This window comes from Opisthorchis viverrini, assembly GCF_000715545.1.
Source record: "Opisthorchis viverrini unplaced genomic scaffold opera_v5_629, whole genome shotgun sequence".
NCBI lineage: Eukaryota > Metazoa > Platyhelminthes > Trematoda > Opisthorchiida > Opisthorchiidae > Opisthorchis > Opisthorchis viverrini.
This window is the reverse complement of record NW_008752285.1, coordinates 98907-114675: the sequence shown is the minus strand read 5'-3', so window position 1 is coordinate 114675 and position 15769 is coordinate 98907. Positions and strand designations below refer to the sequence as shown.

Genomic DNA, 15769 nt, shown 5'->3' with positions numbered 1-15769 from the left:
CTAGGCACCGAAAGAATGCTACGGCTGAACCTGTTTGTTGCATTGGTCCGAGTGCCTTGGAAGTATTCCAGCCCACGTACAACCGTGAATCACTCAAATGCAGATAATCTGGCATGGCTGAAAATGATGCTACGGCTGAACGATCCTGTTGCATTGGTCCGGGTGCCTTGGAAGTATTCCAGCCCACGTACAACCGTGAATCACTCAAATGCAGATAATCTGGCATAAGTGGCTGAAAATATGAGCCTCAGTTAACTTCTCCTCTCCTTGCCTTGTTCTCACAGAGCTCAGGATGCCGAGACATCATCTCGTGTGTTTGTTGGAGTCGATTGTTTTGGCCGGGGCTGTCCGGGTGGGGGTGGCTGGAACACGAACGTTGCTCTTCAGCTTATCTTGGAAGCAATGGTGAGTTAACCCCTTTCCTTTTTCCGCCTTTGGTGATTTTTTTTATGTACGCCAAACTTTGATGCATCAGCTACAATGTTTCTCGAAGCTGCAGCACATTTTCTATCGTGAACAACAGAGCACCGGAAAAAAATTACCACGTCTGATTCCAAATGGTTCCGATCGCAACTGAATTTATCACGCGATATTTATGAAGAATGTCACGGAGGACAGACAGATGTCTAACTACTTGGGTGGGACTACCCTATAATCGGGATATAATGATAAAATTTTACGAGTTTTTTATACTTTTTTTCACAAATTGCCAAGGAGAAGCTGGAACTACATGCGCTCAATGGGGAAGGATGCGAGAAACCTGACGGTGCTATGTATTTCTGAGCTCAGTGGATGACTCATTTAAAAATTGTTTAATGTAGCACCCTCTCGGTGCCTAATTGCCATGCTACCCAAAGGATGCACGAGGGCTGGGATACTGCCAGGTTGCCGAAGCCCAGACAGGGGAATTCGAGAGGCGGGGGTCGGGTTCGAACCATGGACCTCTCGGTCGGTAAGTTCGCGCTCTAACCACTGTCTATATCACTCCTTCTCCTTCTATCGTAGTGTCTAGGATACGGTCTAAAATCGTCTAGTATAAACCTACAGTGCTGGGTCCAACCGTATTAAAAAACATCTGTTTGACTATCATGCAAAGAATAGATAAAAACCAATAATGGGAATTTCGCCTTGTATGTAAGGGCATTCCATGATGACAAGCTGGGAAGCACTGTACAGCTGTTTCATCTTTAATGGGACTCATCAGCAGTGCGCATCTCACGAAACTCCGGAGAGTCTCGAACCTGCCAGCAGTTCGAATACTCCACTGTCCGGACACGAGCGGCTGAACAGCAGAAAGTGGTTAGACCGTACTTAGGCAGGCTATAGCATCGTTCATCCTTCATTCAGAGGATCCAAATCACGTGGTCACACGTGTTGACTGGCTTCTGAAGTGACGATCTCCCAGATGCAAGTCTCGCTCATTGGATGAATTTCATCCATCCCATGAGCCAATTATGGTTGGTTGGTAGTATGCGGAGATTCGGAAACTTTTAGTGGAGAGTTCGTGATCTAAGTGAAGCCAGTCTACGCTAACAGTCTTGATAATGTATTCCTTCATTCCAGAAATATTCCTTACGTGTTTTGTGATCGTTTGCCTCGGAAAGTGTGATTTATTCTCTGAACTGGCTGTGTGTTGTACTACAGTTATCTTGAGAAGGGCACCAGAGCCATAGTTCTGTTTAGTTTGTGTTATGATGACTAATCAATGACTTGTTAAATTTTTTCCTCGAAAATCCAATTAGAGTAGTGGATATTTTTCAACAAGATTGCCAGATGGTGGATGCATTGACCACATCTCTATCTTGCGGGAGTTTCTCGAACACCACCGCACACATAAAGGATCGACAATGGTTACTTTTTTAGGTCTAAATATCATGTTGGACTCACTCGATTGCGTTGATTTGTGGCGGTTTGTCCTTCAAATATGTACTCAATGATTTCGCCTTAGCTATCCACCCCTTATATTCCAGCACCCGTGGGTGCATGAAAGTCCACGGAGCGCTGATCCTCAAAAGTAGTGTTTGTCGAGGCTGCTAGTTTTCACTTTGACTTTTTCATCGAACATTACCTGTTCAAGAAATGTTCGCTGTGTCTTCCACCTCCGGCGTGAGCTTTTTCTCCGGAGAAGTCGCGCAAATTAGTTCTTCCAAGTGCAAAGTGCTATTTCGCAAGATTGGTTGAGTGAACCACCAGAGCTGGCCATGACATTAGAGCCACTAGAGATAGTGGGCTGATCCACCTATTTTAGTGGACAGCAACATTGCCAACGAAGCGAATGCTAGAAACGCCAAAACTCGTTCTGATTTTGTAATGTACTACTCGTAAGGTTGCTGAAAATCCGTCGACAGCCCACGACCGGTTTCGCCCTTCCAGTTCGGGCTCATCAGGTAGGCGCAGTCCCCGAGTTTCCGTCAACCTCATGTTCTACTTGAAACCAAATTGCACGGAATTAGCGAATATACACTCATTTGCAAACTAATTTGGTTTTTCGACAGACTCACCTGGAACCCAGCTGAACCTATCGTTTGTGATGTTTTCAGGCAACTGAATGTGCTGCACCAGGCCGCCTCATGTTTCAGTCGCTACGATATTCGACATATCGCGATACATGTATATATTTGTAATGTACTACTCGCAATTTTTTGCTTTTTTTCAACTGAGGCACCTCTGATGTCAACGTGACATTAATCTGTCGGTAAGAGTCATGATCTATAACGCGTTAGCACATCCGGTTTTTTGGCTTTACGGTTGTAAAGCCTTGATGCTGTCTGTTGACGACAAGGTGCTTTAGATGTGTTGCACATTTTGTATCATGTGATCATGGAATCAGCAATACTGATGTAGGATGAATGGTTTTTCTCAACAAATCATCTGCTTGACCAATTGATGAGTTAATTCAATTGCATCAATTACGCCGCCTTGGAACAAATCATCTGCTTGACCAATTGATGAGAATTACGCCGCCTTGACCGTGTGGTCCCTATGCCAGGTGATAGATTGTCTCGCCGTGCCGTGTGTTTGTTGATACAGGTTCCAATACAAGCTGGACATCACATGACCTGGAGACGGTGCTTGAAAAACATCACAAATGGCTTCAGTTCCACCAACTCATATCGTCTGCGCGTTTGAGATATCAAAAAACTCACCACGATGTGTTTGTTGTATCACGTCGTTTGTTCATCTTCAATAATCCGCCGTCCTTTTTACTTTGTCTATTGTGTTTTCCAAAATATTCCTCTGTGTTCCCTTTATTCCACAATAACCGTAGCCATAATGCTTCCCCGACCCGAACCAATGTACTCACGTAAACTGCTCACAGATGTAAAACTGAACCAAGGCGATACTGTTTTCAAGTGTATATTACGGTGAGAACTGACCTCAGTCAATCGTACTAGAACTGACTTGCATTTACGCCTGAAGACCACAACCAAAACAGACGATATCCTGCATACCTGTTACAACTCTTTCAGAATGAAAGCCCATGCGGTATTTTTGTACCCAGTTATTGGTTTCAGATATATCATTTTGTGGTAGGGGAACCGCAAGGACTTACGCTTTGGTCATCATTCGGATTGCACTACTTCGTAAAGCTCAAGCGACCATCATGAAACCAGAGATTCAGTTGGGTCTTCTGTCAAAACTGCGCCTACCTGATGAGTTCCAAGAAGGACGAAACCGGTTTTGGGCTTTCGAGGAGTTTCTAGCAACCTTGTTCCAAGAAGGAGGACCAAGTGGTTAGAGCGCGAATTTACTGACCGGAAGGTCCGTGGTTCGAACCCGACCTCTGCCCGTTCACTTCTCTTGTCTAGGCTTGGGCAACCTGGCAGTATCCCAGCCCTCGTGCCTCCTTCGTGTGGCATGGCAGCTAGGGACCGAAAAGGTGCTACAGCTGGACGGTTTTTTTTGTTATGAGTACTGTGGTAGGTCCAGACAGCGACAGCTGTACTAGTTTGACACCAGAGGTGCGATGGTGTTTGGAAACGATGTCCAACAATGAAAACAACTCTACAGACTTGTCCAACCTAGTCCTTCTAGGTTCCAGGCATTCTGTCCTGATGGACAGTACCTGTTAACGCCATTGAGTTGGCTTCTCAGAGCCTTCGCGCTTGGCTATAAATTTATCACCTTCCAGTTAATAGACCTCCACAGTTGGACAGAACAGGTTATCTTAAAAGGTAAGTCTTCAGGCCTGCCAAAGGTGGCGGTCTAGCCTTCACTTTTTAAACAGTTCATAATAAATTTCATTGGGCTCACTTCTTCCAAAGTCAGCAAATTAAACCGTCCTCAGAAGTGATCAATACATTCGCTTGGTTTTTTTAAACCGCTATCCTCAAGAAGCGTGCGATAAGCGTCAAATCATGATTATGGATGTCAACTCTGTTCATTTTGGGACAAGATATCGTCACAGGATTGCGTGTGGAGGAACCGAGTGCCGCAGGCATGTTTTTCGTTTGTATTTTGATAAGCTTTTGTACTGCGCATTGCTTGAGCTCCTTACCATGTGTTTTGTTTTGATTCCCATTGTCCAGCTTAAGCGACCCCAAAGGCCGCTTTCGGTAGCGCTATTTGCCCCTGGTTGGCCTTTCGAAAATTGTGACCTAACCAGAGCGACTGGTGACCGAATAGCTGCTCATCAGTTGATTAGTGAGGCGGATGAGAAATTCTGGTCTCTCCTAGAACCGTGGCTTACCCGAATCCGCGGAGCATCTCAGGGTTGCTATGCCCTGTATCGACCCACAATCCTATCTCTTCCAGGAGGCGTCTTAACCTCGGAGGATAAAGCATCCGGTGTTATTTTGCGGACAAATTGTTGTACAGGACAGGGGCTGCTCAATGGGAAACAGGCGTATGGCAGCAGCATGCGTTGTCAAAACGTAAGTTCCTTTCACTGTTCTTGCTGTGTTCAATCATTCCTCAGAGTCGGACGTTTTTTTGCAGCCGATCTACGTTTATATCCGCAGATGTATGACCCTATTCTTGTCGTCTCAGTTACCAAGAGATATTTGATATAGTTTGCGTCTTGTCCGCATTCTCCCGATCAAGAGAATATACGTGGTGGTGGGTTTGGGCGTTGCCTTGCTAGTCACGCTGTCTAGAACTCCGTTCCTGAAGGTTTAAGGTGAAAATCTCAGTGCGACTAATCGTATTACCAAATGGCCTGAGGGTACCGTCCTACGGGGTAATTGTGTGAAGACGCAAGGTGTTTACGCCAGGTGACCAACATTTTTTTGGTAGCACAAGCGGATATGCTATCTTTCCTCGCCTTAATAAAAATAACTCAACCGACTGCGGTTACGTGGATCAATTTTCTGACCTAAAAAGTCTATTGTTGACTATGCCTCATTTTCAGTTCACTCTGGTATCGAGCAGTGTGTTTTTCCAACCTCTTCCTTATCGACTCATCCATAAAGCGAACCCTAACATGAATCTTCAAAAGTGTCTGCTTAATGTGGTGCGACCTTCACAACGTTCGAAAGGGACTTACCTAACGTGGTACATGCTTGACTCTCTTCCTTTCGGTTCCGGCATGACCTCATTACTGCATTTTACTCAGTCGTCTAATGTACTTATTTGAGTGGTTTTCACATGAATGTTCAAGTCAGCATAAAGTAGGTTAAACTGCTCCTGGTTTTCACATGAATGTTCAAGTCAGCATCGTGTGGATTAAACTGCTCCCAACGGTTGCACGGATTGTCGCCAGAGGAGCCGTACCTATGGCCACTACGTTACTTCGTCGATCTGCTTGGTGTGTTTTACCATACCATGGATTTACTCGAAAATCTCTGACCGTACCTATGGCCCCTACGTCACTTTGCCGAACGGCTTGCAGTGTTTTACCATACCGTGTGTCCAACTGGACTGGATCCACTCGAAAATCCTGCTGGGGTTACACTTCGTATTGTTAATCCTGGGTATGGTGTGAGTCTAGTCTGAGGGCAAGTTGGCTGACGTGAGTAAACAAGGTAAACGTCATCTAGGGTGGATACATTTCCCCCGAACCCACAATATGGGCTACGGTTCGCTCCTATTTTTGTGAGTCAGTTTCGCCCACATGTATTGTTATCGAATTTGAGGAGGCCTTGTTTCTACTTCGGTGATCATAAATTTCCTCTCGGTCAGTACCTTTGAATGTAGTTCACGTGACGTGTATTCATGCTTTCTCCGTACCTGAGACTGTTATTCTCAACCGATTCTCCGTGTTTTCTCTATGTAGCTCATTCCAACGGGACGCAACTGCTCTGCACATCTAGGTTCCGCCAAGGAATATGAAACAAGCTTAAATCGTATTCGGGTACGTCAGAACTTTAGCTGTCGTGCTTATCTGTCCCAGTGATGCATCTACATGGATGTGCTCTCTCTTCCTTCAGGTATCCCATTCTGTTGTAAACCCGTTCAGAGGATAAGCCGGCTGATCTTTAACCGCCGAGAGTAGATGCTATCCAACTACCCTCCTATCACGAGCCGGTCATACGTGACGGTGATCTTAGCCATGGCCACGGAAGATCCCGAAGTTGTGCGCACACTCATGTTGCTGGTGTTCTGTTGTTGCTGACACGTGTTTCTTGATTTGCGCGTCATACCAAACCACGTGGATAGACCCCCGTATAAAATGCCCAATATCGCGTACGGTTTACGCTTGAATGTGCCTGGTATAACCTAGGGAACATCAGATCGAAGGGTGGCACTTCTATGACTAGATTGCCCCAAAAAGGTGGCCGGTATCTGTCAAGTCCGGGGGGCCAGGTGGCTCAGTGGTTAAAGTGCGAATTTACTGACCGGAAGGTCCGTGGTTCGAATTCGACCTCTGCCCCTCGACTTCCCCTTTCTAGGCTTGGGAAACCTGGCAGTATCCCAGCCCTGGTGCTTCCTTCTGGCGTGGCATGGTGGCTAAGCACCGAAAGGGTGTTACAGCTGAACTATTTATTTGTCAAGTCCTGCGACCACAACTAAACTCAGTTGAAATCCTTAGTATATGCGGAAGGTAGCCCAGTGACTTGCACCACCCATTATAGTGGTACCCAATAATAGGTTCGGTTTACACAGTGATGGTTACAGAAGTCACTTGTAACGCCGTTTTCGGTCTGGCACTCCTAATGTCTGGAATGCTAAGGTTTATCACTTGCAGACTCCAATGGGAATGATCTAGCAACTGAGTATAATAATGTCCACTTTGAGCTGTCAAATTCAGAGCACTCGCATCGCAGTTTTTTAAACGGCTAATCGGGTGCCTGCTTCGGGTAGATCGGTGACTTAGATAGCTAACAGCTGATAGCCAGTCCAGATCACATCCGTATGGTGTACTATGGCCAGAAACTGTTTCCCTTGTTTTGGTCTATACGACGTCATCATCGTCATGGATAGGAACGTTCAATCAGAAAACTGATGTTTGACTGCTGTACAGCCATATTAATATATCTCAATAAGAAATCGTTCAGCTGTAGCACCCTTTTGGTGCGTATCTGCGATGCCACCCGAAGGAAGCATGGGGGATACTACCAGGTTGCCCAAGCATAGACACGGTATCCCAGTAAGCCTTATCCTGGAAAGAAAAATGGGACAGGCAGGGGATATTTTGGGCTATCCCACAACAAACATTCGAGGAAAAGAACGAATATGTGAAAGAGCAAAAATAGAGGTGTGAGCAGTAGCCTGTTTTCATCTATACTCCCTGATGTATGCAGAAAGTAAGGCTACTCGGCTGATGGCGCCACGCGACGGCCGGTGTGATATTAGATTATTTATGTGTGCAGTTCACGGTTGTACGTGGGCTGAGGTACTGTCAGGGCGCCAGGACATAGACAGGAGGACGATTAGGGTCCCCAACCCAAGCATTAGGCTCAAAAGTTTGACCGCAAGACAGCGGTGTTCGGCTTAAAGCCTTCGAAGCAGCCCGTTCTTTTAAGGGACAAGTGGCTATTTATGTTCCAACCCCCAAAATAAAGCAGGAAACTGATAATCAGACATTTACCCATTGACCGACCTGGTGCAAGAGGCTCTGTGAGTGCCACGCGTACACTCTCTAGTATAGCTCACTGGGTTATGGTGATGCACAAACCGTCACATCACGGTACAATCCAGTGTCTCTGTAGGACAATGGTCGTGTAAAGTCATCACTGGCACCGTCGAGTTTTCTGATAACCACAGTGATAAGCTCATTTTATTGTCCGTCGGTTTGCCGACTGATCAGTGTGTCCGACAAATTTGAAAGAATGCTACTAAACAAACAGACTAACCGACGAGCCGCATAAGGTTACCATGGGTTCGAGTGGTGGAACCTGCTCCGATCGTTCAGTGGGATAGTTTCAGACTCTAAATCCGGCAGTTTCTCGTATTCATAGCGCTCACTACAAAGCCCAGATCAATAGCGCGGATTCCTATGTGGTGTCCGTTAATGGGACTTGATTGCTGACCCTTCAAGTGGTACACCAGTACTACGTAACAAGGAGTCACTCTCCTCTTCCTCAACACTTGTGAGCAGCATGGACATTCAGTTCACTACTTACAACCAATAAGTAGCTCAACAGTCCAACTGTCTGCCATGTCATACCGCCATATAGGATCACTGTATTGCTAGCGTATCGTGTACCACAAATGTTCCAATCTCCTTTATATAAGTCTTTGGTTCCTGCCAAGTTCAAAACAACCTGCCAGATGGGATTTTTACCTAGCAAGTAGGTTGATGCAATGACCAAGGCGCATTCCCATCGACCAACGATAATTTAACAAGAAATCAGTTTTGGCCGTGCATAGCCATGATACATTCTGAATAGAATCACATAGTTGACACATCATATTAGTCGGGAACAGCTAAATGGCCGCAATTGGATTCGAAGCACGAATCACCTAGTCTAGTAATCCATTTTTATCCGATAGGTGTTGTGTAGCTGTTGCTCTATCATCGAATTCATCATGTCTTTTCCCTTTTTTCAATACACAGGCGACCCAGTACGCATGTCCTGACCTGAAGAGTGGCTCAGGGACTTGTCTGTGGATCCGACCCACGAGACGATTCTCGGAAAAACTTCACTGTGAACTATTCAGCTTTGCTCCCGGACTTTGTTACCTAACACGTACAAGCGCCATACAAATCTCGGTTGCATCGTTTGTGCACACTGACTGTGATTTGACGAGAATTTTTACGGGACACGATGATCGTCCATCGTCCCCCATATCTTTGTTTTTGGACGTGGGGATATTGGGAGATGATGGGACTGGAGAGCACAGTCAGAGACTCATACTTCCACCATCAAAAGGTCAGTCAATCATCTTTACGGATTCAGATGTGTTCGTTGTTGCACTTTGCTGCAGCTGAACGATGTATATAACTGCGACTTCAAAAGGTCATGTGTCAACTGGGATAATAATCTGGAGAAAGTGCTCAAATCCAGGTAACATCGTATCAGCCCCTACTGCGGTTGAGTTAGCTCAGCGGTTAGGTCGAGAAGTCACCGTTAGTTGATCAGCTGTGTGAATAAACCAACAACACTTTACGGCCGTCCAGCGAGGACCTCAAAGTTTTAAGCAGGTTTAACCAGAAGCAATGAAGGCTCTTTTTACTCTCACCACTGCGTGCGCTGAAGTTCCAACCACAGTGCAGCTGGTTGTTTGTGGTTAGAGGTCCAAGCATTCATGACTGCTGGACATGTAGCAATACATTTTTATCGTCGTAAAATCCATGTTCACCCCCGCGTTTTTATTGAAAAAGGTTCCCTAGCCCCTTTGCGGGTACTCGTACCCGCAACAAGCTTGAGAAGAAAGAGCTAACAAACATAGGTGTTAAGGCATGATAGGTAACGTGAATTTCTTAAGTTTAACCTCGCTTGCTTTGTTAAATCCGGATCTCGACCTCTAGAATATTCTCACTACCTACGAAATATGATAAATCTGCTCCGAAATTAGGACGCTGTGCAAAACATGTGGTTCTTATTCCCTTGACAAGCCAGTAGCTGAAGTGTGTAGAAGAAGTTTCACGCCAGTTAGCCATCTGTGGCCAAATGGTTCCCCTCCGATTTGAGCTGTTCGGTGAATCCAAGTCAGACACGGGTCTTCTCCTCACCCAATGTTCGTTAATGGGTATAACCCGTTCTGTTTTGGACTAGTAAATAAAATAGTTGGATAGTGAATACAATTAATATAAGCTGATTCTCTGTTGCTCGTTCCTTCTCCAAAGGAATCACTGTTCCTGCTGTTGAGTTATTGGCCTCCGGCTACCTCCATGATCAGGCTATTCAATAACGGTGCTAATTTACTGACCGAAAGTTCCCGGAAGGGCGAGATGGCCCAAGTGGTTAGAGCGCGAATTTACTGACCGGAAGGTCTGTGGTTCGAGCCCGACTTCTGCCTCTTGACTTCCCTGTCTAGGCTTGTGCAGTCTAGCAGTATCTCAGCCCTCGTGTTCCCTTTGGGTGGCATGGTAGCTAGGCACCGAAAGGATGTTACAGCTGATCGATTATCTTTCTTCCTTATTCAATAACACCCCTTTGTACCTGGTATTTATAAACGGAGCGATTTACGTTTAATCCCAAATGACATGAGTGTGATGAACTTCAGTGATAATAGAAGCAGACCGCCACAGTCACTGTCAACTAACACCGTCTAAAGTGAGTTCTTCACTGTTCTTCACTGTTGAAATAGTCACCTGACACACTATCACAAAATTACGTATTTAATCGACGCCGTCACCAGCCGTATGGGGATTGCTGTTCCGCACAAAGTGTACAACTTTTACTGTGGTAATTTGGGAATGAGGACTTATTTCATATTCTATCACCGCCTCATGAAGCTATACAATCCTTAGTAGAAAAAATATTTGATTATTAAATGATTTCTTCCAACGTTACTGTCTTTTCTGTCATGTTTCAGTGACCACTGACGCATGCAACTCCAGATTGTGGGTTCTTCTGGAATTTTCCCTGGCTTCGATCAGTGTTGCTGAGAAGCTCAATCTTCATCGTTTTGGCATTGTCTGGGACTATGTTGCCGATAAATCGGCATTGTTAAATGAAGGTTTTTTGGTTGACTACATTTGTCTTTCCGATTCCGCTTGTCCTGCCTTTCACTGAGTTTCTTTCCTTCTTTGTTGATCTTTTCTGATCTTCGCGTTTCCTGCTATTCCCTGAGGGAAGTGCCTGGTTGAATAACTGTCTTTGCTGTGATGCTCCGCCAGTTTTTTTTACAATAACAAGTGCTTCTTTCAATGTAGTTTCCTTCTTGTCGGTCCTTTCGGTTGACCACGAGACACAGCTGGGAGTTTTTTCGCACTGTTTGGGTTTGGTTTACACAATATTGATAGTATATCGATGACATGTCCTGCGCATTTTTCCGATTTCCCCTGGTTTTTCCGGATGATCGTGCCACGAACTGGAGATTTCATCCACTGACGTGCTTTCCCTCATGAGATTCATCCCTCGATTTCCAACGGATGGATGCCATTCCGAGTCCAAACAGTCGGTATTCACCTGAACTTCCAACTGTTCTGTGGTGTGCACATTACTTTGGGCTTTCCGTAGGAATATCGTTGCTACTAATGTCTGCGCAATTTCACTTCTGGAAGTACTTTGAGGCAAATCGAATCCCTCTCAGGTGGTTGCCGTAAGTGGGCAACGCAACCTGTCTTCCTTCGTTCTCAGAGTTGTCTGCTACCAGGGCATTTATCTTACTCACCCGGGCATGTTACCGATAATTGTCTACCTCTACGGAGAAATGGACGATGCATTGAAATGTCGTTTTCCAGTTTCTTGTTGTGTTCCTTCAGTCGGTGAGCTCGAAACAGCTCAGTGGTTAAGGTGCGAGCTTACTAACCGTTCAGTTGTAGCTCCCTTTCGGTGCCTAGCTGCCATGCCACACGAATGAGGCACGAGGGCTGGGATACTGTCAGGTCGCCCAAGCCTAGACAGGGGAAGTCAAGAGGCAGAGGTCGGGTTCGAACCACGGACCTTCCGGTCAGCAAATTCGCGCTTGGCCCATCTCGCTTACTAACCGGAAGGTCCGTGGTTCGAGCCTAGCATTCGGAATGCTCCTGTCTAGACTTGGGTGACCTGGTGATATCTCAGCTTTCGTGCTTCATTCGGGTGGCATGACATCTAGGCTAAACGATTGTTTTTAAGTCGTCATTCCGTAAGCACTCTATCGTGACCGAGATTACCTGACGCTTCCACGAGATGATCCTATTCCAACAGTTTGCATCATACTTGCACTGACCCTGAGGTAATTTCAGAACGGGATCTCGTCCACTCGCTGGTGATGTATTTCTCGATCTAGGGTGGGATATTTACGTATGTTTGATGGTGGGAATTTTTCGTCTGTTCGAATTTAAGAATTGCTAAATTTGACATGAAACATACAGCACAGTTCCATGTCCACCGACACCATCGACCACTCTTCTTCTGTGTCCTCCATCTAAAACTATAAACTGCCTTGTAGAAAATGAAGGCAAATTGGGTGTGGCATCCAGTGATCACCGGATTGATTCCAGCTGCTCTTGTTGCTTCCGTAATCCGTCCTGTTCTCCTTTGTCACTATCACCTTCATGTTTTACTACATCTTCCTAACACTGTGGGACTGGGCGACGATGGCTAGCTTTGGTATCCTGCCCGTCGGCTTGTGGAAGTACTAGAGATAGTGACCCGTAGTAGGCTGTGAGAGCTACGAGCCCCCCCTCCCCCCGAAGTATGTGAGCTCTGGATAACCATGTGAGTTTAATTCATCCATCCTAGTTTCCTTCAGTCTGTAGTGAAACGGTTAAGTGTCCCGCCGGCTAGATTACATGAGTGTTCGAGCCTAAGTTTTCAACCAATCCAATCAAAGCTCACCCAAGATGAGTTTTCCAATGTGCAGGGACAATGCACCACAGGGCTCTTCCGTTTCGCACTCCCTAAGGAAGTTATTTCCTAGAACATGTTGGCCATAGAAACATTGATTACCGGCAAACATGTTTACGTGTTTTCGATACATTTGGTATGTTGTATTGCTTTATTCCGTTCCAGGCGTCGGGATTCTTAGCTTTGGGATTATTGTCTCTAACCCTGGAATTTGGGATTTAGTTGAGTCTTCCGTGAAAACCAAATTATTCTGCAACTGAAAGCGCTTGACGAATACAAATTTGTTTTCAGACGTAACTGTCAAACTCACCTGTAGCGTGTGCTCGTTAGTGCTCGTTGTAATCTACTCCCTCGTATGAAGATCGCCAGTCGTGGTGCCTTATACTTCCTCATCCTGTGTCTTTATCTTACATGTGATCCTGCAAAGGCGTTGCTTGGTGAATCTGAAACATATCTTATTCATAATCAGTTCGTTCTCCGTTCACAGAAGCACCTACTATGCCTGTAGTTTGTCTCTTGCATTTCAAGTCTCCATCCGAACGTATTATTTTGCCGATTAGTCGTTAGCAACTCAGACCCCCTCGATTTTGGTGTCTTCAAGAGACAGCTGTTCTGTCTTTTGTCCAAAGGTTAACTCGTATCTGTGGTTTTAGGTAGCCATTTGTTTGTAAGTTGTTCACCCCTTGTGGGCCACCTAAAACAAGACGAGGAAACCAGATGGGTCAACTGAGAACCCTTATTCCTCGGTGAGGTTTTGATGGCCCATCTTTAACTCTGGTCCCAACAGCTACGGTTGTTTTCATAAAGGAAACTACTCACAAGGTTGCTGAAAACTCTTCGACAGCCCACGACCGGTTCATCAGGTAGGCGCATCAAATTCAGTTGTAGAATATCATAAACGAGAGATTGAGTTGAGTCTCTCGTGAAAACCAAATTGATTTGCAAACGGGTGTATTTCTCGAAAGCTACGGTCGTTATTTGTTGTTGTAGGTTGTGGTGACGATTCTGGGCCCAAATGTCCTCCGAATGCTCGGACGCCTAAGCGGTGCCGTTCAAAATTGTCTCATCAACCCTACAAGGTCGCCTAATGAACAGGTCAGGTTTGTGATGGCTGAACTGTGTGCATAGGTTCATTGTCTGGGAAATGCAATGCACTAGTTTATGCATCTGAAGTTCAGTACTCTGTATGCGATCCTTGATACATTAGCACTGGGTGGCACATGGCTTATCCTGGCTGTAATAAACCATAGCAAGTCAGGAATGCGTATACCAGCGGTCGCTTTCTTGGGATATGGGATTGATAAGCTTGTATGGCATCATCCATATGAAACCAATTTTCACCTAACCTTTCGTTTCATTTTAGCTTCGCTCACGTCACGCCCTATTGTTACTGAACAGTGCCTATGGCACTTCCCCGTCCCTTTATTCCACTCGTCGTGCATCTGTTGGGGAAAACCGAACTCAAAATGTCACTCCGTTCGGGTCCGCCGTCACTAGACTACGTGTCCCGGTTCCAGAGAAGAGTCAAAGACTTCCTCGTGGTGAGGGTATTGGCGGAGGTCCCGAGGGGAGGATGTTTCAGCTAAGGCGTACGCTGTCCGCCTTATTCGACGAGGAACGGATCGAGTTAGCCTGGCAAGAAGCCACAGAAGCTCGGTTATATGCAGAACGGCTAATTCAGGAGGCTATACAGTCATCTGTGGAACAAGACAACGTCGCTTTGGTAAAGCTGTGGCTGGACGCACCGTCCGATCAGGTCGTAAAGCTGAAAGATTTACCGGTATCTTTCAACCCAGCCATATTGGAGTTGGCAATGTTTTGGTTGCAGAAGCCACATTTGATCGAGAAGCTGTTCAAGGTACCTTTTCGAAGCCTCATCGTTTCGTTTGATGATCTTTGGTTTGTACAATTTGCTTGCATGAGTTTCATCCCCATCATCAGTGCGCTTTCAAGGGACGGAGGGGAGCATGGCCGTTTTTTCCAACCAGATCTACAATCATACATGTCCTTAGACAGTTCATTCAATCTAATTTCAATCCACTTTTTGTTTTGATCGCATCGCGCCTAACTAAGCCACTTCTTCATTTGCATTCCGAATTTTATGCAAAGGAAGATAGATGGCTCAGCGGGCGGAGCGCGAAGTTACCGACCGGAAGGTCCGTGGTTCGAACCCGACCTCTTGACTCCCCTGTCTAGGCTTGGGCAACCTGACAGTATCCCAGCCCTCATGCCTCCTTCGGGTGGCGTGACATCTAGACACCGAAAGAGTTTTACAGCTGAACGATCATCATCATCATCACTTTACATGCAACCAACCTTTTCTCGCCGTTTTTTCGGGCTAAAACTGATCGCGTACAACTAGTTGCCTGCAATCTGCACCCTAAGCGTTTTGTACCTATTACCAGGCACTTAAAGTTGCGTCCATGTTGCCGAGTGAAAATACTTAATGAACTGCCATTCCAACGGCCCGCCTCGAACATCTTCAAAGGGACTGCCGGCTGCCATCCCAACGGCCCGCCTCGAACATCTTCGAATTGACTGCCGGTTCCCGTCCTGATAAGCCTTCGTGTGTTGTGTCACGCGTCAAAATGAACTTTACTTGAAACTTTATTGATTATGTGGATCTCTATTGAAAGTCAAGGGACGAACTCCGCTGGACACAACAAACCGAAAAGTTAACGCAACTTATTACACTCATCTGCACACTAATTTGGTTCTGACAGAATCCAGCTGAATCTCTGACGGTCCGCTTCAATTGACCACCATAATTTGTTCCAGTCGGTTTCAATTAGAACATAAAGTCGACGGAAATTCGGAGAGTGCGCCTGCCTGATGAGTCCGAATAGGATGAGTGAAACCAGTCGTGGGCTATTGAAGAGTTTTCAGCAATCTTATGAGTAGTGTGTTACGCCCTGGCGATAAATTAACTTTAATAGAAACAGTTCGAA

At 45.8% G+C, this 15769-nt stretch overlaps 3 protein-coding genes across 3 annotated transcripts in view; 1 reads left to right on the top strand and 2 right to left on the bottom strand.

Annotated features, from left to right (window-relative positions):
• The window catches only part of T265_11873 (hypothetical protein), a gene marked incomplete at both ends in the record, with an annotated part of 8199 nt that extends 7398 nt beyond the window's left edge, over nucleotides 1-801 (bottom strand). The window contains one exon of the mRNA XM_009178676.1: nucleotides 731-801. Within this exon, the coding sequence (XP_009176940.1) occupies nucleotides 731-801 (71 nt within the window). The remainder of the gene's footprint in view (nucleotides 1-730) is intronic.
• The window catches only part of T265_15582 (hypothetical protein), a gene marked incomplete at both ends in the record, with an annotated part of 98134 nt that overhangs the window by 13904 nt on the left and 68461 nt on the right, over nucleotides 1-15769 (top strand). The window contains 3 exons of the mRNA XM_009178674.1: nucleotides 285-405; nucleotides 4530-4874; nucleotides 14185-14679. Of these exons, the coding sequence (XP_009176938.1) occupies nucleotides 285-405; nucleotides 4530-4874; nucleotides 14185-14679 (961 nt within the window). The remainder of the gene's footprint in view (nucleotides 1-284; nucleotides 406-4529; nucleotides 4875-14184; nucleotides 14680-15769) is intronic.
• Nucleotides 6445-15769, bottom strand: part of T265_11872 (hypothetical protein) — a gene marked incomplete at both ends in the record, with an annotated part of 48414 nt that continues 39089 nt past the window's right edge. Inside the window, one exon of the mRNA XM_009178675.1 lies at nucleotides 6445-6657. Within this exon, the coding sequence (XP_009176939.1) occupies nucleotides 6445-6657 (213 nt within the window). The remainder of the gene's footprint in view (nucleotides 6658-15769) is intronic.